The sequence below is a fragment of the Chrysemys picta genome, chromosome 24 (genome assembly GCF_011386835.1).
Source record: "Chrysemys picta bellii isolate R12L10 chromosome 24, ASM1138683v2, whole genome shotgun sequence".
In the NCBI taxonomy this organism is placed as follows: domain Eukaryota; kingdom Metazoa; phylum Chordata; order Testudines; family Emydidae; genus Chrysemys; species Chrysemys picta.
The window spans coordinates 3,633,075-3,654,441 of record NC_088814.1 but is presented as its reverse complement, the minus strand read 5'-3'; the positions used below and the strand labels follow the sequence as shown (position 1 = coordinate 3,654,441).

General features: G+C 50.6%; 1 protein-coding gene across 4 annotated transcripts in view; it reads left to right on the top strand.

The window, feature by feature from the left end:
* Positions 1–1,692: 1,692 nt before the first annotated feature.
* The window catches only part of STARD3 (StAR related lipid transfer domain containing 3), a 32,862-nt gene continuing 13,187 nt past the window's right edge, over positions 1,693–21,367 (top strand). For 2 of the 4 annotated variants that reach the window (XM_065577525.1, XM_005301814.5), the window contains exons 1-2: positions 1,693–1,851; positions 17,880–18,161. In XM_065577525.1, coding sequence (XP_065433597.1) covers positions 17,946–18,161 — 216 coding nt within the window. In that variant the 5' untranslated portion in view covers positions 1,693–1,851; positions 17,880–17,945. Of the gene's footprint in view, positions 1,852–3,829; positions 3,942–9,430; positions 9,774–17,879; positions 18,162–21,367 lie in introns of those variants that run through there. The other 2 variants (XM_065577524.1, XM_024100686.3) reach the window with 2 other exon arrangements.

Genomic DNA, 21,367 nt, shown 5'->3' with positions numbered 1-21,367 from the left:
CACACGGGTTTGGCTGCCCGACGCAGCGTCGTCAAGGGGCACCTTTGTTTTTGTCCAGGAACCGGTTTTTGCTTTGGCTGGCATCGGGACTGCTCACAGCAAGGACATTGTTACGCAGGAGCAGCGCCTTGAGTGAAGCCAGCAATACCCTCATTCCACCAATTGACTTTTCACAAGGAAATAAATCAAGCTGCCAAGATGCAGGGTCCTGGCACCTGTCCCACTGTGGACAAGGGCCGGTTTCATGTTATTAACAAATTCAATCTGCATTCTCCAGTCAACACAAGCCTGTTTCTTTTCCTGATCCCGTCCCGCGGGAAGGTGGCAGACTTGTAAGGGCTTGTTCTCGGCTGATCCAGTGAGGAATGCAGTGGACTACCCACGTCTCTGGGCTGGAAATTCTGGCTCAGAGGAGGCTGGCTACCATATGGTACTGCCACTTAGGGCACATGGATTTGGGGGCAGACATGAAGTGATTTCTCCAAGGTCATGCTGAATACAGATTTCCCGAGTCCCAGTCCTCTAGCCAGAGAACCACACAGACTCCACTGACCTGCGTGGCTACCAGCAAATGAACTGAAACTCAGGTGATATGCAATCCGTCTCTTTCTGAGCGCCTGGGCTCACCCCACCGCCTCAAGGGCCCGATTCTCCCCTCAGTTACGCTTGCTTTGCAGCAAAGCAACTCCTCTAACTTCCATAGTTACTCATGATTTGCCCCAGCGTAAGCAAGACGGGCCTGAGAAGTTTGAGGCGAAGTGCTGGGGCTCCGAAGGGAGAACGGAGGCTGATGAAAGCCTTGGACCATTTCTAGACAGACACTTGTTCATTCTCCCAGTCCTCTGCCTCCCCCGCTGCTGCTTGGACCTCAGGACAAGCTCCTGGTCCCGTGCTCAGATCACAGCTTGTCCCCGTCAGTTGAGAAAGTTGAAAATCAAGGCGGACAGCCCTGATCAGGAGAAGCACGGAGAGCTGGCACCAGCTCACAGTCACGTTCTATTATTGAGGGGGAGGGGAGGTGTCCTAGGGCTCCTATCTCCATGAGCCAAGCAGGAACCAGGATGCTGGCACCTCCGCAGATTTCTTAGCCTGAAGAGATTCTGCCCTATGCCAGCGTCTGCCTGCACCGCGCCCATCCCCACAGGGAGCCCCTTACATGAAACCCTTCCCAGCGAAAGGGCAGTGAGATGTGGGGTGCCATCCGTCCCCATGTAGGGGTGTCCTCCCCCCACAAACAGGGGTTCCCCCTCCCCATGTAGGGGTGTCCTCCCCCCACAAACAGGAACTCCCCCTCCTCATGTAGGGGTGTCCTCCCCCCACAAACAGGGGTTCCCCCTCCCCATGTTGGGGTGTCCTCCCCCCACAAACAGGGGCTCTCTCTCTCCCCCCACAAATGGGGCTCCCCCTCCCCATATAGGGGTGTCCTCCCCCACAAACAGGAACTCCCCCTCTCCATGTAGTGGTGTCCTCCCCTCACAAACAGGGGCTCCCCCTCCCACCACAAATGGGGCTCCCCCCATATAGGGGTGTCCTCCCCCCACAAACAGGGGTTCCCCCGCTTTGGCTGTACAATGCCCAGCAGCCCGGCTCCAGTCCCCCTCTCCCCGCGATGGTTTCTCCCCGATGTCTCTCCCCCGCCCCCATGCCGGATGGTCTCTCCCCCCTCAGCAGGCAGGTACGGAGAGTCCCGATCTCTTCCGGGGTCAGGGGTCACGCCGACCCCACGTGAAAGCGCCCTATGGGAAGCGCGGGGCCCGGAAGCTGCCTGTCCCGAGCCGGGATTTGCTTCCGGCCTGAAGCTGTCACCGGCGCTGGGAGGGAGCCGCGGGAGGCGGTTGGGGCCATGAGCAGGTACCGATGGGGCCGTCTCGGCCCCGGACCCCCGGGGTCCGCCCCCCCCCCCCCCGCGTCCGTCTGTCCCGCCCCCCCTCCCCGCGTCCGTCTGTCTGTCCCGTCCCCCCCCCACCGCCGCGGCCGTCTGTCCCGTCCCCCCCTCCCACCGCCGCGTCCGTCCGTCTGCCCCCCCCCATCTGTCTGTCCCCCTCCCCCGCCCCAGCTTGGTGTCTCTGTCCTCGTACCCCATGTCTGTGCCTTTATTCCCCCCCCCCCCCGCCATTGGTGTCTGTCTGTCCGTCCCCCTCGCCATGCTCTGCGGGGGAGGGGGGGTCAGGGTTCAGGCTTTCCCCGCTCCTGGGTTGTGCCCCCTGCTCTGACCCAGGAGGGGCCGGGGCTGCAGGCTGTGATCTGTGCCAGGCCTGAGGAGCTGGGGGCTCGGTCTGACTCTAGTGGAGCCGCCCCACTTTAGGGGGGTGCCCGAGGGTCAGCTCTTTCTGTTCAGCGCCGTGTCCGAGGGGCCCAGCTGACCCCTTGGCGTGGCCCCGTGGTGATGCTTTGGTGGTCTTCCGTGTGTTGTCCTCATTGTGCACGATGTGCCTGTTAGCCCCATGGAAAGGCAGCTGGTTTGGAGGGGAGAAATAAGAGAGCACTGATTCCCACAAATCCTCTGGAGGCGACCCATGTAGCAGTGTTCAAGGCTGGGGGTCAGGACTCCTGACTGGGCAAGTCCCATCCTCTCTCTGTACGCCAGTTTCTCTGTGTGTGTATGTGTTTAAGTAATAATGATACTAGCTTCCATTTGTAAATTGCTTTGAGGTCTACAGGGGAAAGAAGTGGTCTCTCGGTATCACTTCTCCTACTCATCCACAGGACAGCGCCATCCATATAAGAGAGATTCCTCTTATCGGCCACTGCCAATACACCACCTTCATATTCTCTCTGTCCTGGTGGTCCCGAAAAGTCTTTGAGAAACGCTGGTCCCTTGGTACCAGCTGTCCTAGTGTGATGGCTTACCTGTGGGCTCAGCTTCTGGTTTTTTCTCCCATTAATCACCCAAGTGTTTGCAAATCTTTATTTCAAAACTTTATCATCATCCTAATTCTTGGTCGTGTTCAAAATTCCCAAGTGTCTAATAATTTTAGATTTAAAAAAACAACAACACTTAAAATGTACTTTTCGTGGGTTTTTTTATAGTTTTTATGAATGTTTCTCACAGTTCTGCAAATAAACACTTAAGCAGACGGATTTCGAAAATGTTCACTCTTTCCAGTCAGTCTTTGAGTCACTTCCACTTCTAATGTTTTCCGTTCTCCAGGAGAATATATTAGGTTTCTATTGGAATTTTTTTAAACTTATGGAATTTAAAATCTGAGCCAGGTTTGACCCTTTTACATTTTTGTACTAGCAGGAAATTAAAAAACCCAAACCCCTCAATAATTATTACTCTTATTATTGGGGTTGCGGTAGAGCTTGAGGCCATGTTCAGGATTGGAGTCTCATTGTGCTGAGTGTTGTATAATTTAAATTGTTAAGCTGTTAAAACAGGAGCTGTTTCTTATTCTGTTTGTCTAGTATAATAGGGCTCCAATCCAATCATGGCCCTCATCCCATGGTATCTGAGTGTATCGCCATTATTAATGTATTTTATCTTTGCAACACCACTGTGAGGGAGGGTAATATTATTCCCACAGGGAAGGTTCATTGATTTGCCCAAGATTACATACGTAGTTGGGAGCTAAACAGGGATTTGAACACAGATCTCCAGAGTCCAAATCCAGTGTCTTATCCCTTAGATCAGTGGTTCCCGAACTTTAACAACCTGTGAACCCGTTTCACTAAAATGTCAAGTCTCGCGAACCCCCCCTTAAAAATGAATATTTCCAGAGATTTTCTCCTTTACCGGAGTATAAATTATAAAAGTAGTGATCGTGGAAATATAAAATTTGTTTTTATGACATGCTTATTACGCAATATTTATTATTTATCATTTCAGTATTTTTATTACATTATGAAAATGGCAACACACTTCCCAGATCTCATTTTCGTAGCTTGTATCAAGGCGCCTATGTTTCATCAAGGAGTATCAGATGTGAAACAGCATGAAGGTATTTAAGAAGCCAACTCAAAGAATTCCTCTTACACAAGCAATCAGGTCTTGAGCAGTCCATGCAAACAACACACGTTACAACAAAGCTTAAACTTGTTCTTCATAATAATTTTAAAAACAAGACTAGCTGCCTATTTAATTTTAAAAACAGCAAAAACTTTCCACTGCTCTTTCCATTTCTTATAAGGAGTCTTGAAGTTTAAATCTCCTCAGTGTGATAGATCTGCTTTCTTTGATCTGCTTAGCTCTTGGAAGTCCAGGGGCTCCGGGCTGCTAGCCCCAGGCTGCTCGGGGTTCCTAGGGACAGCTCTGGCCGCCATTAGGGAACTTTTTCCCGAGAACCCCCTGTAACATTTTGTGAACCCCCAGGGGTTCCCGAACCCCAGTTTGGGAACCACTGCCTTAGATCATCCTTCTGCATTGGTTGGGGTCTCTAGATGCGACAGGATTACAAAGAAGAAATAATACTAACGTAGTTAAGAGTAAGTAAAGTCCCTGCCCCAAAGTGCCTATAGTCTGGCTCAACAAAGCAGGTGAAGGGCCTGGGGAAAGGGTTGCAACATGCTAAAGCAGGGGAGGGCAAACTTCTTGGCCTGAGGGCCACATCGGGGTATGGAAATTGTATGGCGGGCCATGAATGCTCACAAAATTGGAGGTAGGGGTGCGGGAGGGAGTGAGGCCAGAAATGAGGTGTTCAGGGTACGGGAGGGGGCTCTGGGTTGGGGTACAGCAGGGGGGTGAGGGTTCAGGGGGGGCTGGGGATGAGGGATTTGGGAAGTAGGAGGGGGCTCCAGGCTGGGATCGAGGGGTTTGGAGGGCAGGAGGGGGATCAGGGCAGGGGGTTGGGGTACGGGGCAGGGGTCTGAGGGGTCTGGCAGGGGCTGTGGGCTCTAGGTGCAAGAGGGGGCTCTGGGCTGAGACCAGTGGGTTCAGAGGGCAGGAGGGGGATCAAGGGTGGGGCAGGCTGTTGGAGCCTGGGGTGATGATGGTGGTGGTGAGGGGTCTGGCTGGGGATGGTGCTAGGGATGAGGGGCTTGGGGCACAAGAGGGGGCTCTGGGCTGGATTGAGGGATTTGAAGGGTGGGAGGGGGATCAGGTCTGTGGCAGGGGATTAGGGCGTTGGGAGGCTCAGGTGCGCAGGCTCCGGGCGGCACTTATCGCAAGCAGCTCCCAGAAGCATGTCCCCCCCTCCAGCTACGAGGTGCGGCCAGGCGGCTCTGCACGCTGCCCCGTCCGCAGGCGCCACCCCTGCAGCTCCCATTGGCTAGGAACCATGGCCAATGGGAGCTGTGGGGGTGGTGCCTGTGGATGGGGCAGCACACAGAGTGGCCTGGCCATGCCGGCACATACTACGTAGGAGCCGAAGCGGGGTCATGCTGGCTGCTTCCTGGGAGCCACACGGAGCGGGGCAAGCCCCAGACCCCACACCCCACTCCCTGGCTGGAGTGCAGGAGCAGTGCAAGCCCCAGACCCCGCTCCCCAGCAGGAGCTGAGGGCTGGATTAAATGGTCTGATGGGCCACTTGTGGCCCGCGGGCCGTAGTTTGCCCACCCCGTGCTAAAGATAGGTAGATCCAATGAGTAAAATCACACTTGATCATATTTCACATTAGTCATTGATTAATAGATAAAACTGAGAGCAAATAAGGGACACCAGTTGTCTAGAAGAGTAGCAGAGCTGTGGTTTAGTGTTCTCGCTGTATATCTTGATTGGCAATGGAATTTGATGTTTGGGTGAGGGAGAAATGGATGATTACCAATGATTTTCTGATTTAAATCAAATCCTTCCAAAGCTGCTTTATGCACTAATTCGCCAAGGGCACCATTACATTTAAGTGGCTTAAAACTATCTGATCTGTTTTTTTGGCAATAGTGATAATAAACAGGCGAGTCGACCTAGCAGTGAGGAGAGGAGAGTGCGCTCTGTAGACAGTAAACATTTATTAGAAGCATCCAGAGACAGAGAGATGTCGAGCTAAAAGCTGTAGCAATGTTTCCTAATGCCACCTTGTGCTTCCATCCAAAGACCTCAAGGTGCTATTATAAATATTAACTAGTTAAGCCTCTCAACCCTTGCTGGGAAGTGGTATCTTCTCCTGCCTGCAGATGGGGAAAGTAATGCATAGAGAGATGAAGTGATTTGCTTAAAGTCATGCCAAATTACTGATAGAGCTGGGACCAGAACTCAGTTCCTGGCTTGCAGACCCCCGCTCTATCTCTTTAACAACACATACCAGAAGGAATAAGGGAAGAACATCCCTAGAGCTTGCTGTGACTTCCAGTGTCGATAAAGCTATGTGGTAGTCACTCATCTATAACATGTAACATGAAAGGCTGGTGCTTATATAGTAGTGGAATATTCTATTTTTAGAGGCTTGTGTTGCAAAACATATTGAAACCCTGATCTATGCAGAGAAATGAGTGATCCAAACACTGCCTTTGCTGGGCAGCTTGTCAGAATTAGGTCTTTGTTTTTGTTTTTTCTTGGTGCTATTTTTTTTAAAGTCTAAATACTACTATTGTTTCTCTTTTCTGGGGGTAGGAGGGCATTTCACAGGGATCTGACTATGTTTACACCAGGAGAATGACTCATGGTAGGAAATGTTTATCCTATTAATCAATGCAATATTGTCCTTAATGAGGACGTTGTGATTAACCCTAAGTTGTCCTGTCTCCATTAGCTACTAAGTCATGTTTAAAAGCTTGTTAGTTAACGTTTTCCAACATGATGTGTAGTCATCACCTCAGAGCCTCTATGATTCTCCACTTTCCTGTTCTTGCATTGTAGCTGCCCTTACTTTTCAAGCTAAGGACAAGGCTGGAGGGCAGGACTTTCAGGGGTCTGCCTGTCCAACCTGCCTGGTAGTGTCCCTGCTTTCCAATACTGCTTTCCTCCCACAACCTCTGCTGATATATCTCGCCCCTTCTACTTCAGCCCTGGGATCCCTGCACAGCAGAAGTGTTGGATACGTCTGCTTTTGCCATTGCTGCTAATGATTTTTTCACTGGGTGCTGCTACGAGTATTGTCCAAACTTGGGGGCTGTAAAACTTTATGGCGTGAGGAAAATGCTGCTGTGTGTCTTGGAGCGCTGCATTGATCTGAAAGCGCATACAATGCGGCATGCTTCTTGTTGGTCTGCTTGAAAGCAAAGATTCAAAGGTGTGCTTTGGCCCTGGCCGCAGCTGCATGAGCAAACAAAGTGCCCTAACTTTGCGAAGACTGTTGCAACTCTCCCCACCCTACAGTAACGCTGGTTACAGTCTAGAAGAACTTTGTACTGATCAGTGTGAAGTTCCTCATGTGTTTATAAATCTGAATCTTTCTAAGCGTTTGGGTCACACGGATCACCATCCGATCTGAGCACCTAGGGAAAGGTGATCACACAGCCACAAGTGACGCAAGCGAGAGGGGATTTTGTAACTTTAAATAAATCTCCGGTTAAAAGTACAGTGAAATCCGATCAGTCTCTTTATACTGTGTACTTTATTATTGATGCACTTGCTGTTGAGTGCATGAAACTTCGTAGACAAATACATCCACAGTTCCCTCTTCTGAGCAGCATACAAACTGAACCCAAGCCCTTGAGTGAATAAGTGGTCTCTTGGTAAAATTAGTGGCAGATTAAATTTAGATGAAATAAAAGGAAATGCTACTTCGCATGGAATGTAATCAGCCTGTGGCAGTCACAATTCCAGGAAGCTAGTGGCAAACTGGATTTTATCCACGACTGCATAGTAACATCTGAAGTGCTACTGTGGGGCCTGAGGGGGTCATGACAGTTCTCCACCCGTGAGCCCCTTAATGCTAGGAGTAGTTTGTGGATATGAGGTGAATTTTATTTCCTTTAAAAGCATCCGATATTGGTCACTGCCGGAGGCCAGAAACTTAATGGAGTAATGGCCTAATAGCAAATCTTATGTTTCCTAAACCTACTTTCAGATAAACTTGATCGGTTGCATGTTTAATTCTAATCTTGAGGCCCTGAGAGTCTCCTCATTAAGGTCGGTCTCTAAACTCAAGCTGGCAGCTGCTGGTGATCGTTAATAAAAACAGTGATTAATTACATCAGACCTTGAGATTTCATCGCACAGTCGTGAGACCTTGAGTTGCCAGTCTGCACGCTGGAGGTTCGCAGCTGATCTGCAGTGGCATGGAAATCAGCCTTCCTGAATATTTAGGCAGGGTGTTTTTTCTGCTGACTTGTAGGCGCAGGGATGGGAGGGAAGTGGTCGTGTCAGACGGTAAACTCCAGGGGAGCTGGGGAGGAGGGAAGGGAAGAAGCGTAAACCCCCCACCCCGGACTCAAAGTTGCTATGATCAGAGAGCACAATGGAGTTGGTGTGAATCAGAGGCTCGAACAATTAAGTTGCCACTGAAGGGTTCTGAAAATTGTTTTGATAGTGTGAAGGGCTAATGAGGCGGCTGCACTGGGGGGGTGTTCGCTCGAGTGGTGGAGTCTGCAAATTGGATGCAGACAGGCTACTGTCGTTTTGAATAAGGAAGGAACCTAGATATGGCTGCAAGGTGTGATCCTGATTTTTCTATAGGTTTCAAGGGATGTTGGAAAAATGGGGTGAACCACAAGGCTTTGGAGGGGGGAGGCTCTTTTGATCCCCTGGTCGCAGAGTACGGTTGAGAGGTGCTGTCTGTCTTTATAGTGGCTCTCTGCGGTTAGCCCGGCCCTTTTAAAGCCAGTTGCCATTCTTTGCCCTGCTCTGGATGGCCTCGGGCACGCACAACAGTGACCTAGCCAGAATGCAGTGGCACTCCCGAGGCAGGAGGGGGCTGCCCTAAGCGCTGGCAGGGATGGTGAGTCACACCGCATGCGCTGTGCAGATTGTTCTGCCCCTGGGAAAGGAGAGGGCTGCTCAGCCCGTCAGGATGAGTAGGCTGCCTGGCTCAGAGAACACAGGGCTTTGGAGGACGGCTCTGGTGGGCAGTGAGATTAAATGCCAGAAAACGGGGTTACCCCATCATTCTGCTAGATCCGGGATACTCCGACTGAGCCTCGCGGCCGCAGGTGGCTCTTTAATGTGTCTCCCCTTTGCAGCACATATTAAAACCCCGTGTGATTTAATTATTAACCAATCAGGATGCTTTTACTATGCTGCTAACCAAGCGTAGTTGCTAAAATAATCATACTTGGTCAGTCATTTTACTGCGAGAAAATATATAATATATCTAACTAGTAAATAATGAATTCACACAGCTGTGGCTCTTTTGGGTAAAGTTGATCATTAATTTGGCTCCTGACCCACTGAGGTCTGAGTATCCATGTGCTGCATGGTCCTGAATGAGAACTCGGGCTCGAACCCCCCACTCAGATGTCTGCGTTTGGATCCAAATTGCGGTTTGGGTTCAGTTTCCTAACGTACCCAGGACTGTTAGGAAGACTGCTGATGCCTTGTCAGTTTCGAGTGGTAGCAGGAGGAAGTCGGGGTGTGAAGGAAGGAGAGGAGGCTGGCCTGTCCTTCGGCAGTGCCGCCGTTGAGTCACCGCCGTGTGACTGAGTAACCCCAAGTGCATTGCTTTAGAACAGCCCTCTGACCAAGAGTGAATTCTCGAGTTGAGAATTCCTTGTCTGGTCTTCCTGCTGCCCTGCGTGTTGTCTGGCGTCTAGCGAAAGACGCTCCAGAGATAAAGTGGCTTAAAGTTCACTGCTCTCCTGCTTGTGGGGGAGGACGCGCGTTAATCTCCTCTTGTAACACCAAATACTTGATGACTGTTAAGTCACATGGCTGTAATGCCCCACGGGGGGCATCTGGTTCAGTGACGGAACATCTCGCTGGGTAGGGGAAGGAGAGTCGCCGGTGGAAACCAAGCCTCGTGGTAAGGAGTGTGTCGTCGCTAGAACTCTGACAGCAATTCCTCGGATCTCTGGGATTGTGACTGCTGCCGGAGGGGGTGGGGTTGGAGAAACTAGGGGCCTGTCTACATCCAGGTCTGAGCAAAGATCTTAACTGGGAAGGGGGAAATGAAGCCCATCAAACAAATCCCCCTTTGATTAGTGTCAGGCCTGCTCCATGAGGAGGCTTCACCCTATTCCTGGGGGGGAGCGAGAGCAGGGAATAAGGACTCGAAGAGTTGAGCGTTGTACAGTCAGATACACAGTCTGGTTCAGTTGGGACGTGACGGGGTTGGAATTGTGCAGCATGAAGTAGAGAGGTGGGGTCCTCAATCCCCGAGTAGCCATCCCTGCTCTGGGGGGACTAAGGAGTCTCGTTTGACTCCCAAAGAAGATGCATGTCCCTGGGTCAGAGCTGGCTGCAATACCAAGCTCTCCCTTGTTCCGTCTCGTGGGGTGGGGTGGAGGGTAGTGGCAGTTTGTGGGGATCTGCCTTTCAGGGGAAGGGAAGAGCTGTTTCTGCAGGGTAGCACTCAGGTGAGGTACCAAAAACCATCCGGGGTTAAATACAGCACAAGCGCACCCTCCACCTGTGCTGCTGGTATGTGGCCTTCTTGCCCTTTGGTCCCTCCCAGGCAGGGCTTTCATGAGATGAACCAGGATCAAGGGGTCTGAGGCACTGGCCCTTCAGCAGCATTGTGGCATGGAGCATGAAGCAGGATCACTGCTTCCCCTTCAAATTCTGAGGTCAGGCGGCCAGCTGTGGGGGAGGATTTAGGCATAGACTGGACGGCACCGCTCTGTAGGAAGGATTCTGCTACAGAAAGAAGCTGTCTTTGCAATGGGCAATCAGCTATGCCGTGGGAGAGCACCTTTTGAGCAAGAAGGATTGAAGGTGCCCCATGGAAAGCATGTGCTTGGATTCCTAAGGGAAGCAGAGGTGAGAGGGCACCAAAATAATATTGTGTGGGGCACCAATATACTTATGCCCAGCCCTGCTCCCAGCTCACCCTTCTAATAGGGATGCTCTTCGGGGAAGCGGGCGGAAGGATTTCTTGTGTTGCACTTCTACAAACATCTCCGCAACTGTTTCCCCCCCAGGCGTGGAGCACCCTTCTTCAGCTAGTTCACAAGCCCACCTCTTCAAGTAACAATCCCGCTGTTAATAGCGGAGTTCGTAAAGGATTTTGAGAGGCTGTTTCTATGGATAAGCCCCCGCCCAAAGCTTGTGTTAAAAGTAAAACTTTGTGTTATCAGAATGGAGTCAAGAACCAGATTACTACCTTGCTACTTTGCTATTCACTTTTCTCCTCCCTCCCTCCAGCCTTGTCTTTGTTCTCTCCCTTTACAATGTTAGCTCTTTGGGACAGGCCCTAGCACAGGGGACGGCAACCTTTCAGAAGTGGTGTGCCGAGCCTTCATTTATTCACTCTAATTTAAGGTTTCGCATGCTAGTCACACATTTTAACGTTTTTAAAAGGTCTCTTTCTATAAGTCTATAATATAGAACTAAACTATTGTTGTATGTAAAGTAAATAAGGTTTTTAAAATGTTTAAGAAGCTTCATTTCAAATTAAATTAAAATGCAGAGCCCCCCCGGACCGGTGGCCAAGACCCAGGCAGTGTTAGTGCCACTGAAAGTCCGCTCACGTGCCGCCTTCGGCACGCATGCCATAGGTTGCCTACCCTTGCCCTAGCATTTTGTGGGAGCTTCCAGAAACAAATACATAATATGACCCAGGCGGTAACCTTCAGAAGCATTGGTACAGATGCTAATTTGTCCTGAAAGACTTTAAAGAGAAGCTGCAAAAGTTTGCTTTCAAAATCACGCCCCAAATTTTATAAGATTCCAGCACCAGGGGAAAGTGTATTCAGTAGATAATCTGTACCTGCCTTCTGGGGTGTTGAACATTAATTAACATTTGTAAAGTGGTGTGTAAGTGCTAATTATTGTTATGATCAAAAATGTAATTGCTGTGTGTTAACAAAATTACCTCTCTGCGATCCTGAGAGAGAGCGAGATCTGAGCTGTCGATGCTATGTCACTCTGGCAAAGAAACAGAGAAATGTGCAATGTGGATTTCTCCCCTTTATTAGGGAGTGCAGTGGTGGTTACATTTAAAAACATGTCTATTCTCTAGGGAATCCAGGACTACTTTTTTTTTAAAACTTCTTGTAAATCCTCTGTAGTTCATCTCTTTGAAAGGATCCAAGTCTAATAATCTCTTGAGGCAGTTTGTCTTCTGATACAGTATTTGGTGTAAAATCTGCAACTATCAAAGGAGGTGACTTGAGAATTAGTTGTTAAAGCCGTTTTATGAGCTGAGAAGACACATCAGTAATAGGAAGTCTAGGGAGTGAGAGGCAAAGAGTCTTCTTATTGCAAGATGTAATTAACATGCAAACACGTGCTAATGGGAAGCTTATTACTTAAATCAGCAGAAGCCAGGCAGTCCAATTGGATGTTGACAGGGTAGGCCTGAAGTGTCTCTATGTGCAGTGCATAGGATATGACCTAACCACACAAGTCCCTGCAGTGTTTTGACACAGGTGTCCCTTTTGGGTCAGAACATCTGTGTGTGTTAGCACGTCGGGCCTTGTAGGGCAGATCTGCGTGAAAGGCAGTGTGTTGTTTGCATTTGGTGTTCTCTTCACCTTTATCTGATACTTGAAAAGTATGTTGACAAGTTCAGATTCTTGGGCCTACTCGCAACTGACTAAAGGGAGGGGCTGGCGAGATCCCAGAGTAGTGTGGACAGGTGCTAGGCGAGTGTCTCTCAACCCTGACCTGCAGCGCCGTCTGCTCTTCCAGGCTTGGACTTCTCAAACAGATGAACAGCCACTGCCAATCTCACTGAATCCTGAGGTGTCTTTATGAGGTGGATATTGATCTGCTGCTGGCTAGGGTGAGGCAGGTCCCCTTTCACTTGCAGTGTAACTATTATCTTTGAGTTCTTGGCATCTCCTGGAGCAGTACCATACAAACACCAGGTAATTCTTGCAATACAGCTGTGTGAGGTAGTTTATATCTGTACAAGGGGCACAATACCTATCTCAGCTTCCCTAAGTGACTCACCCAGGGCCACACAGTCCGTGGCGGAGCTGGGTTTTTATTATCGGTATGCAGTAGCACCGAGGAGCCCCAGTTGTGGACTGGAACCCCATTGTGCTAAGCACTGTACAGACACAGAACAAAGAAGGTGTCTGTCCCAAGGAGCCGACAATTTAAGTATGAGATGAGAAACAACAGGGGGATGGAGACAGAAGCGGGAGCACAAGGAGACAATAAGACAATATTGATTGGAAGGACAGGCAGTGGTCTCAGCTTATGGAGGGATTTGCAGGCGGATAGTGAAGTAGGTTTGTGGATGCTGACAGTGAGGGGCAGCATGGGGGAAAGCAAGAAGGCACTTGTTTGAAAATCTAACAAGTGGGCGATAGAGGCTGCTGTTTGCCCATTGGAGGTAGGAGTCAATATCTCGATCAGAGAATGAAAGATGATGGGATAGGTCATTAAAGGCCTTGAAAATTAAGTACTTCATGTTTGATGCAGGAGCCTCCTGTCTCCCAAATTCCTGCTCAAATCACTAGAAACACTTCCTCATCAGAGAGGACAAAGTTGGTTAGTGAATTATCCCAGTGTATGGCCCGTGCTTGAAACACGAACTCTGAGGAGTAAGAAAAAAACCCAACTCTCCTCCTTAAAGATGTTAATAATGTTACCGCTGCTTTTTGAATCAGAAAAGTGTCAATAGGACATTCTAGCTTCCTGGTGCCTTTTCTGAGTCTTATCATTGCCCATGGAATTTCTCAAGGCAGCCAGTGCTGTTTCTCTTCTCTCTGCTGCTCTTTCTCAAACCCTGTCTTGCCTGGAAGTCGAGCATCACCCCCTGAGCAGCACCATAAAACCAAGTGTCTGTCTCTCCCCTGGATTGAGCTGACATCCTGCTACAAAAAAAGAGACTTCAGAGAATATATAAATACGTAATGGAGCGCTCGGATGCTCCATAATTAATCTTTCACACAGAAGAGAGCTTGTGTAAAAAAACAAACAAACAAAAAAAACCCTCTGGTATGCTGCTGTTCCCTCTCCAAACTCCATCCCTGTCTAGTGGGGACAGGCCTGTGTTGGGAGCACCCAGAAAAGAAATGCATCACATCAGACCTTCTAATGAGATTCTAAACTCACTTGCTTATCAGAATTCTGCAGTTCTGTAACCTGTGCTTATCCCTGGGCTTTGGAATTCATCTCTTTAGAATTGCTTAGAAACAAAAAGTCCTCTTTCCCTCAGGTCTGTTTCTAGCCGGGTTCAAATCAAAATTCGACTTGCTCTTTGCACGTCGAAGGACAAGTGGACTATCGCTAGTTTTCTCACATGTTCTTAATCAGTGTGTTGGTCTTGCAGCAGGTCAAGTCTTCAAAAAAAAAAAAAAAATCCACAAAGTAACGGTCTCTTTTGGCTTTCTCTAGAAAGGCAGTGAGCTATTTTAGACAGAGCATGGTATGGGAACCAGGAATTTCTGAACTCTTAGTCCTGGTTGCGTGTGATCTTGGGCAAGTTATCCCCAGCTGTAAAAAAGGGGGTACCGCTATTTATGTATCTGGTTAGGGGGCGGCGGCTGTGAGGAATTGATGGATGACTTCAAAGTACTTGGAAGTTGCAGAGGACTGTAAGTGCAAAGTGTTGTTCTAGCTGAGAACACAATGACCCTCTAATGTCGAGAACGGGGCACTGTGTACGTGTCAATGTATTATTTAGCACTCACAGATGTCTCAACTTTTTTCAGTTAGACTCTTCCCCATCACTCGTAGCAGTGGAAGGGCTTGTTATTACTGTTTATATAAAGTGACATCTCTCTTCTAAAGTGCTGCTATTGTCAGAAACGTGACTGTAAAAATGACTTGTAGGGCTCTGTGTTTATTCCCTCTCTGGCCCTTCCTGTCCTACAATGATCCACACAGCTGGGGAATGTGGTGGAGCACCATCAGTGTTAGAACATGGCGGCTTCTTGCATATATGGACAGGAAAAAACACATTTGAACCATGTTAAGATACCTGTCACAGTTACTGTGCAAACTGCACCTCTGAGCTGTCCTGGTCTCATCAGGTGCACCCACTCGCAGGCCTTGAGCCGTCACCCGGCTCGGGGTGGTATCACCTGGCTCTCCCACTCTCAGACCAGGCTCTGGATTGCAGGCCCATGGTACTAACGGTGATGGCCTCAGAATATCACACTTAGGGCATGTCTAGCCTAGAAACTCCACACTGCCAGGAGCCCGGCTGCCCCCCAAGCTCCCGGCTCCCCACTGCCAGGAGCCCGGCTCGGAGCGGGGAGCCTGTGGGGAGCCGGGTGGGCGTAGCCCGGCTGGGAGCGGGGAGTCTGTGGGGAGCCGGCTCGGTGTAGCCTGGCTGGGAGCGGGGAGCCTGTGGGGGAGCAGGGAGCCAGGTGGGCGTAGCCCGGCTGGGAGCGGGGAGCCTGTGGGGAGCAGGGAGCCAGGTGGGCATAGCCCGGCTGGGAGTGGGGAGTCTGTGGGGAGCCGGCTGGGTGTAGCCTGGCTGGGAGCGAGGAGCCTGTGGGGAGCAGGGAGCCAGGTGGGCGTAGCCCGGCTGGGAGCGGGGAGTCTGTGGGGAGCCAGGTGGGCGTAGCCCGGCTGGGAGTGGGGAGCCTGTGGGGAGCAGGGAGCCAGGTGGGCGTAGCCCGGCTGGGAGCGGGGAGCCTGTGGGGAGCAGGGAGCCAGGTGGGCGTAGCCTGGCTGGGAGCGGGGAGCCTGTGGGGAGCAGGGAGCCAGGTGGGCGTAGCCCGGCTGGGAGCGGGGAGTCTGTGGGGAGCCAGGTGGGCATAGCCCGGCTGGGAGCCTGTGGGGAGCAGGGAGCCAGGTGGGCGTAGCCTGGCTGGGAGCGGGGAGCCTGTGGGGAGCAGGGAGCCAGGTGGGCGTAGCCCGGCTGGGAGCGGGGAGTCTGTGGGGAGCCAGGTGGGCGTAGCCCGGCTGGGAACGGGGAGCCTGTGGGGAGCAGGGAGCCAGGTGGGCGTAGCCCGGCTGAGAGCGGGGAGCCAGGCTCCAGTGGGGAGCCATGAAATTGACAAGAATGACAGGAACAGCCGATATAAGTAACCCACAGTGTCTACACAGACAGGGCGTCGCCCTAACGACACCAACATAAGCCCTACGCATCGCGTGGCAGTGGAGTTATTCTATCGGTGCAGCAGGGCACTTACATCGGCGGAAGCAAGGCTGTAGTGTGGACGCTGGCATAATTAGGTCGACGTAAGCAGCGACCTAACTCTGTAGTGTAGACCAAGTCGTAGGCTCAGGCCCTGCCGTCTTTTCCCCCCGCAAGCAGTGACTGTGGCTAATGCGGTGACCAGAAAGCCGCCTTGTGGCAAAAAGTAAATTAGAACAAAAGCATTTGAGAGAAAACATCGTGTCCAAGTCTACCCCGAGGCTGGCTATTCCCTGGAAGTGGGAGGGTCCAGCCGCTTCAAACTCCCTCTGCGTCCTCTCTCTGGCAGCCTGTCTCCATACATAGCTGTTGACAAGTGACTCCCCTTAAAATGGACTTTAAAACTCTTTTCTCTTGCTCTCCAGGCTCCTCGCTTGGGCAAAACCAGACTTGCAGCTTCCTTGGAGACAGGCTCTTTGAAGCCAACAGCTCGCTGTCTTGTGCCTGCGCACTGGGGTGTTCTTATCTAGATCTATTGCATTGCTTTCTGTCTGCTCTTCCCACAGCTCCCTATCAAGCAGTCACCCAGGAAATTCTAAAAACCCACTGTGGGACGAGAGTGACGATCTCACTGACCAGTCATATCCAGCATTCGTGAATTGCCGCACCTCAGTATTTTTTAGGGAGCAGGATGCCGGTACCTGCCCAGGTTAAACCCGGTTCTTTACGTGATTGCAACATGGCATTTTCCTGTTGACCACAGAGAAGGGAAAAAATGATGAAGTGCAACAGGTCGCAAGTGCCTTTAAACCAGGTGTTGTAGGGCAGCCTAATGCCTTCCTGATCAAACTTGCTCTGCTTACAGGTCTATTCTGAATGCCCAGCACCGCCAGCTTTCTCTGGGTGTGAAAATGCAGCTGTTCTCTCTCTCCTTTAGTCTACGTGCAGCAATAAAGATGCTGCAGTCAGATCTGTCGGTAGTCAATACAGGAGGCAGAATAAAATCCACCTCACTTTGCAGTTCTAACAGGAGTTTTGAAAAAAGCGTCTGTGTAGTCCGCAGCTCTGACTCGGGCACACAGGGAGCGGCTCCGCTACACGACTTAAACACGGGCCATGCTTCTGTGAATGGCGCAAAGTAACGTGAATATCCAAGAGCCGTGTGGAACGGTTAGTCCTTGAGGACCATCCATCCCCACTAGACTGACTTGTTCCACCACAGCTGGGTGGCTTGGGATTGTTCCTGGAATCCTATATTAAAGGACCCCTTGCCCATCGCTCTGCCTCTGCAAAAACATCTCATGCGCGTCTTTCCCCAAGGCCATGCCACCCTGATCGCGTCGGTGGCAAAGGCTAAAATTCTGCGGTCAAAGAAGCAAGCAGGCCAGCTTTCTGGGCTGGGGAAGCGTGCTCTGGAGCAGGAGAGCATGGTCCGATTTAGTTTGGAGTGAAATTGCACTTAGTGACCACCGGGACTCTCTTTCAACCAGACCCTTTTGTGGCACATCCTCACTCCCCTGAAGCGAGTGTGAATGTGGGGCGTGGCAGAAAGCTGAGGGAGGCAAAAGAGGTTCCTGCGCATGTTGACAGGCTCGGAGGACAAGTGTGAAACGGGGCAGGACGCTTCCTGCTCTCATAAACCAAAGAGCAAATGTTGGCCTCCCCTACCGGCATTGCTTATAGCCGGGGGAATTAATTCTGTTGAATTGAGGGTGGGGGTGATTTTCAGAGGTGAAGAAGGCAGTGAGGCAGCTGGTTCCCATTTGTGCCCTTGATCATCTCTGTGGGCTGAATATATTGGAGGGGTCAGTCTCCTAGCTTGGGATCCTTTGGGGCTGCCAGGCAGTTAATAAGAATTCTCTCAGCTAGTAAAGCAAACCAAGCATCCCCTTAAGTGTCTAAAGGTCTCCTCCGTCTTCCCCGCAGGTGATACGGTGACGAGCTCACAGATGCTGCCCCGATCGCTGCCGGACGTCGTTGTTTCAGCCGAGGATGAACAAGTCCAGAGACTTGCAGCATGACCTGGAGCGGAGCCTCCCAGCCATTGCGTCCATGAGCACCTCCCTCTCACAGAGCCAGGGCTTCTCCCCGCACTATTACTTCCCCCCGGAGAAGAGGAAAGCCATCTCGGACGTCAGGAGGACTTTCTGCCTCTTTGTCACCTTTGACCTGCTGTTTGTCTCTCTGCTGTGGATAATTGAGCTGAATGTGAGTCCTGGGCCCTTTCTGGTGGGGAAGCAGTGAATGACTCTCTCCTGTTGGTTTTGGCAGGGCCGCCCAGAGGATTCAGGGGGCCTGGGGAAAAGCAATTTCGGGGGCCCCTTCCATTAAAAAAAAAGTTGCAATACTATAGAATACTGTATTCTTGTGGGGGGCCCCTGCGGGGCTCAGGGCCTGGGGCAAATTGCCCCACTTGCCCCCCCTCTGGGCGGCCCTGGGTTTTGGGATGCCGTCATCCCATTCTAAAACCCTGTGGCCAGGTCCTCAGCTGATTTCCAGGGCACTGCACCACTTCCCACCAGTTGAGGATCTGGCCCATAAAGCTGTTACAAACAGAGATCCTCATCCATTCCCTGGGCTTGCCATTGGGCACATGGTGACTGACAGGGTCCCCAGGCTGCAGCCTGGGACTGTGGGACCGCTGTGCCCCCTGAACTCTCTCCAGCCTGGGTTTCCTTTCACAATGCCTTGCTAGAGACCAGCATCAACCCCTCCAGGCGCTGGGATCACTCAGCACAACTGCACATGGAGACCCAACACCCAGTTAGATTGCATGAATGCTCCCAGAGCCACTCATGAATCACACAGGAAAAGGCACCAGCCAAATCCTCCCAGCCTTGCACCTCAGGAATATACCGTCCTGCACTGCTCAAGACAAGCAGTGCAAATTTATTAATTGGTTCACCACTTCATCAATGGAAAGTGGATATACACCAGCCTTCGGAAAACCTCAGCAGGTTTGCCACACACTTCATACAAACTCACTGGTAAAGATAAACAGTAAAACAAATTTGACTACAAGAGATAGATTTTAAGTGATAGGCAAAAAGTCAGAGTCAGTTACCAAAAGAAAAGAAAATATAAGCACACAGTCTAAACCCTCAACCCTGTTAGACTGGGTAACATCTAGATGAAGCAGTTTTTCTCACCCACTGGATACTGCAGTTCCTAGTATACAGATTTCACCCTTAATGTCTGGGCCAGTCTCCTCTGCTTAAGTCTTCTCAGTGTCCTTGTTGCTTGCAGCATGGGTGGGGGCAGGAGAAAGGCGAATCATGGGCCTGCTCTGTTGTATTTTATACCCTCAGTCCCACGTGCTTGGGGAACGCACAAGTCCAGGCATGTCTGGGGGGCATTGCTGGGTCTCCAGGCAAGGTTGAGCAATTCCCCTGGTGTGGTCTCGTGCCGGTGAGTCATTGAATTGTAGTTCCCTTGCTGGACAATGGCTGGTGATGGGTTGTTTGACACCCCGCTCGGGTGTGGGTCGCTTTCCCTGCTGTTGCCTCTGGGGAGCTAATATCTGGCTGATTCCCCCAACTTACAGCATGTTTTAGTGACACCTATACATGGTTTATATGCAAGATCACAATTGTATATAAATGAGGAACATGGGGGTTACAGGGCGCTCCCCCAAGGGACAGAATATCACAGTGACCTTGCTTGTGATATTAATAAGTGGTCAGAAAAGCACCATCCCAACAGCCTGGTGCCTCCATCCCAGCTGGAAACGAGTCTGTTTTGAGATCCCGAGGATACATGCATTGCTCAGTCTGTTCTGACCAACCTCCTCTACTGTGTCCCCCTTAGTAAAGGGGAACTGATGGACTTTTTGCTGGCCACTGCCTGTGTCTCGGGTTGTGTTGTTCCCTGCCCTCTGCCAGGTGATGGTGGTGTCACGTTTTGCAGGGAGAGACTTCTTGCTCACACATTTGCGATTGGGCTTTGAAGCTGCATGTGCTGCTGTTCTAGCCTGTTCTGGTAGGAACAGAAGGGAGATGATCAGAGATGCATCTCCAATTCTACGTGCAGCCCTCACCGGTCTGGCCTTATTTATTAGGACTGGATCCCTGAGGACATATCAGCTATTATCTTCATGTCCTGTTTACCTCGTTCAGAGTCTGCACTTAACCATTTATCTCAGTCGGCAGTTCAGTTCACGCCACCCCCCAGAAATGATGTGAGTAGTACTGAGGGTCTGCCTAGGAACCGCAGCAGCAAGGAAATTAACAGCCAGTGTCCCACTAGGGCCAATGGGTTACAGTAGAAACCCCTTGTGGTTTCCTGTCCTCTTGTGAATCCCCTTGGTCCTGTGGGATTGCCCTCCTCCGGGGCTGGTGGGAGGGGTCTCTTGTATTTTGATTTGCAATGTGACTCATGGAAATAAAACTAGTGTCCAAGCTACCAAATTATATTTCATGATCCCATTTTGCTCACAACTATGTTAGCTCGTGAGTTGCCCTGAACTGAGACTAACTGGTAACCTATGGGCCTTGACCCAGAAGCTGTATGTTTGGAAATGTTAAGAAGGCTCATTTGCACTGCTGTGAAAATGACCAGGTTTGTGCAGTGACTCATGCTTCTAAAACACTCAAACGCTCGCTTGTTGCAATATTGACAACTCCTTCAGTTCTCGTTAAGTGCACCAGTCACCTGCAAACTTGAATTGTCCACGCACATCCATTTCTGAGTTAAAGGAACTCCCCAAACAGTCTCTTTTGTTTGTTCAGGGCAGCGATGTTTGTTTAAACTTTCATTTTTTTCCAATAAATTTAGCCCAAAGCCCTCATCCCTTCCCTCCGGGGGTGAGATCTCTTGTCAAATTCAGTCGTGGAATGAATTTTTAAGCTGCAGCTCTGTGAAACCTGCTGGATTGCCAGCCCTGGAGACTGAATTCCTTTCGCCACAAAACAGATACCGCATGACAGCAGCAGTGCAGAACCACTGCTCTCCTCCGATGTGCCCCAGCCCTGATCTACAGGGAATGCTTTTTGATGGCTGCCTAGTCAGTCCTTGGCCTCTCCTCCAGCAAACGGGTACGCGTTACAGCAGCGGCTTTTAGGATGCGAATGGCTGTCCGCTATGGACGAAGACCCACCGACTGGTTTCTCATAGACCATGAAACAGCTGTCAGATTGTAACAACTTCCAGTCCAGCTGGGCTGTATTCCACCCAATAGCCTGAAGGTGAAAGGCTGGTTCCAATTACCTGAACCATCTAGTCCCTCATGAGCCACAGTTCCAAGTCTCTAAAAATAGGATATGTGGTACAAAAATCCCACTGGCAGGCCCTTAACTATGCTCTGAAGCAGAGTCATTTTGACACAATAGATGCTAGACCATTAATAGCATTCCTATATAGAATGAACAGGCTTTCTTTTTTCCTGTCTGCCTCGAGCCACAGCACATTTAGCTGGG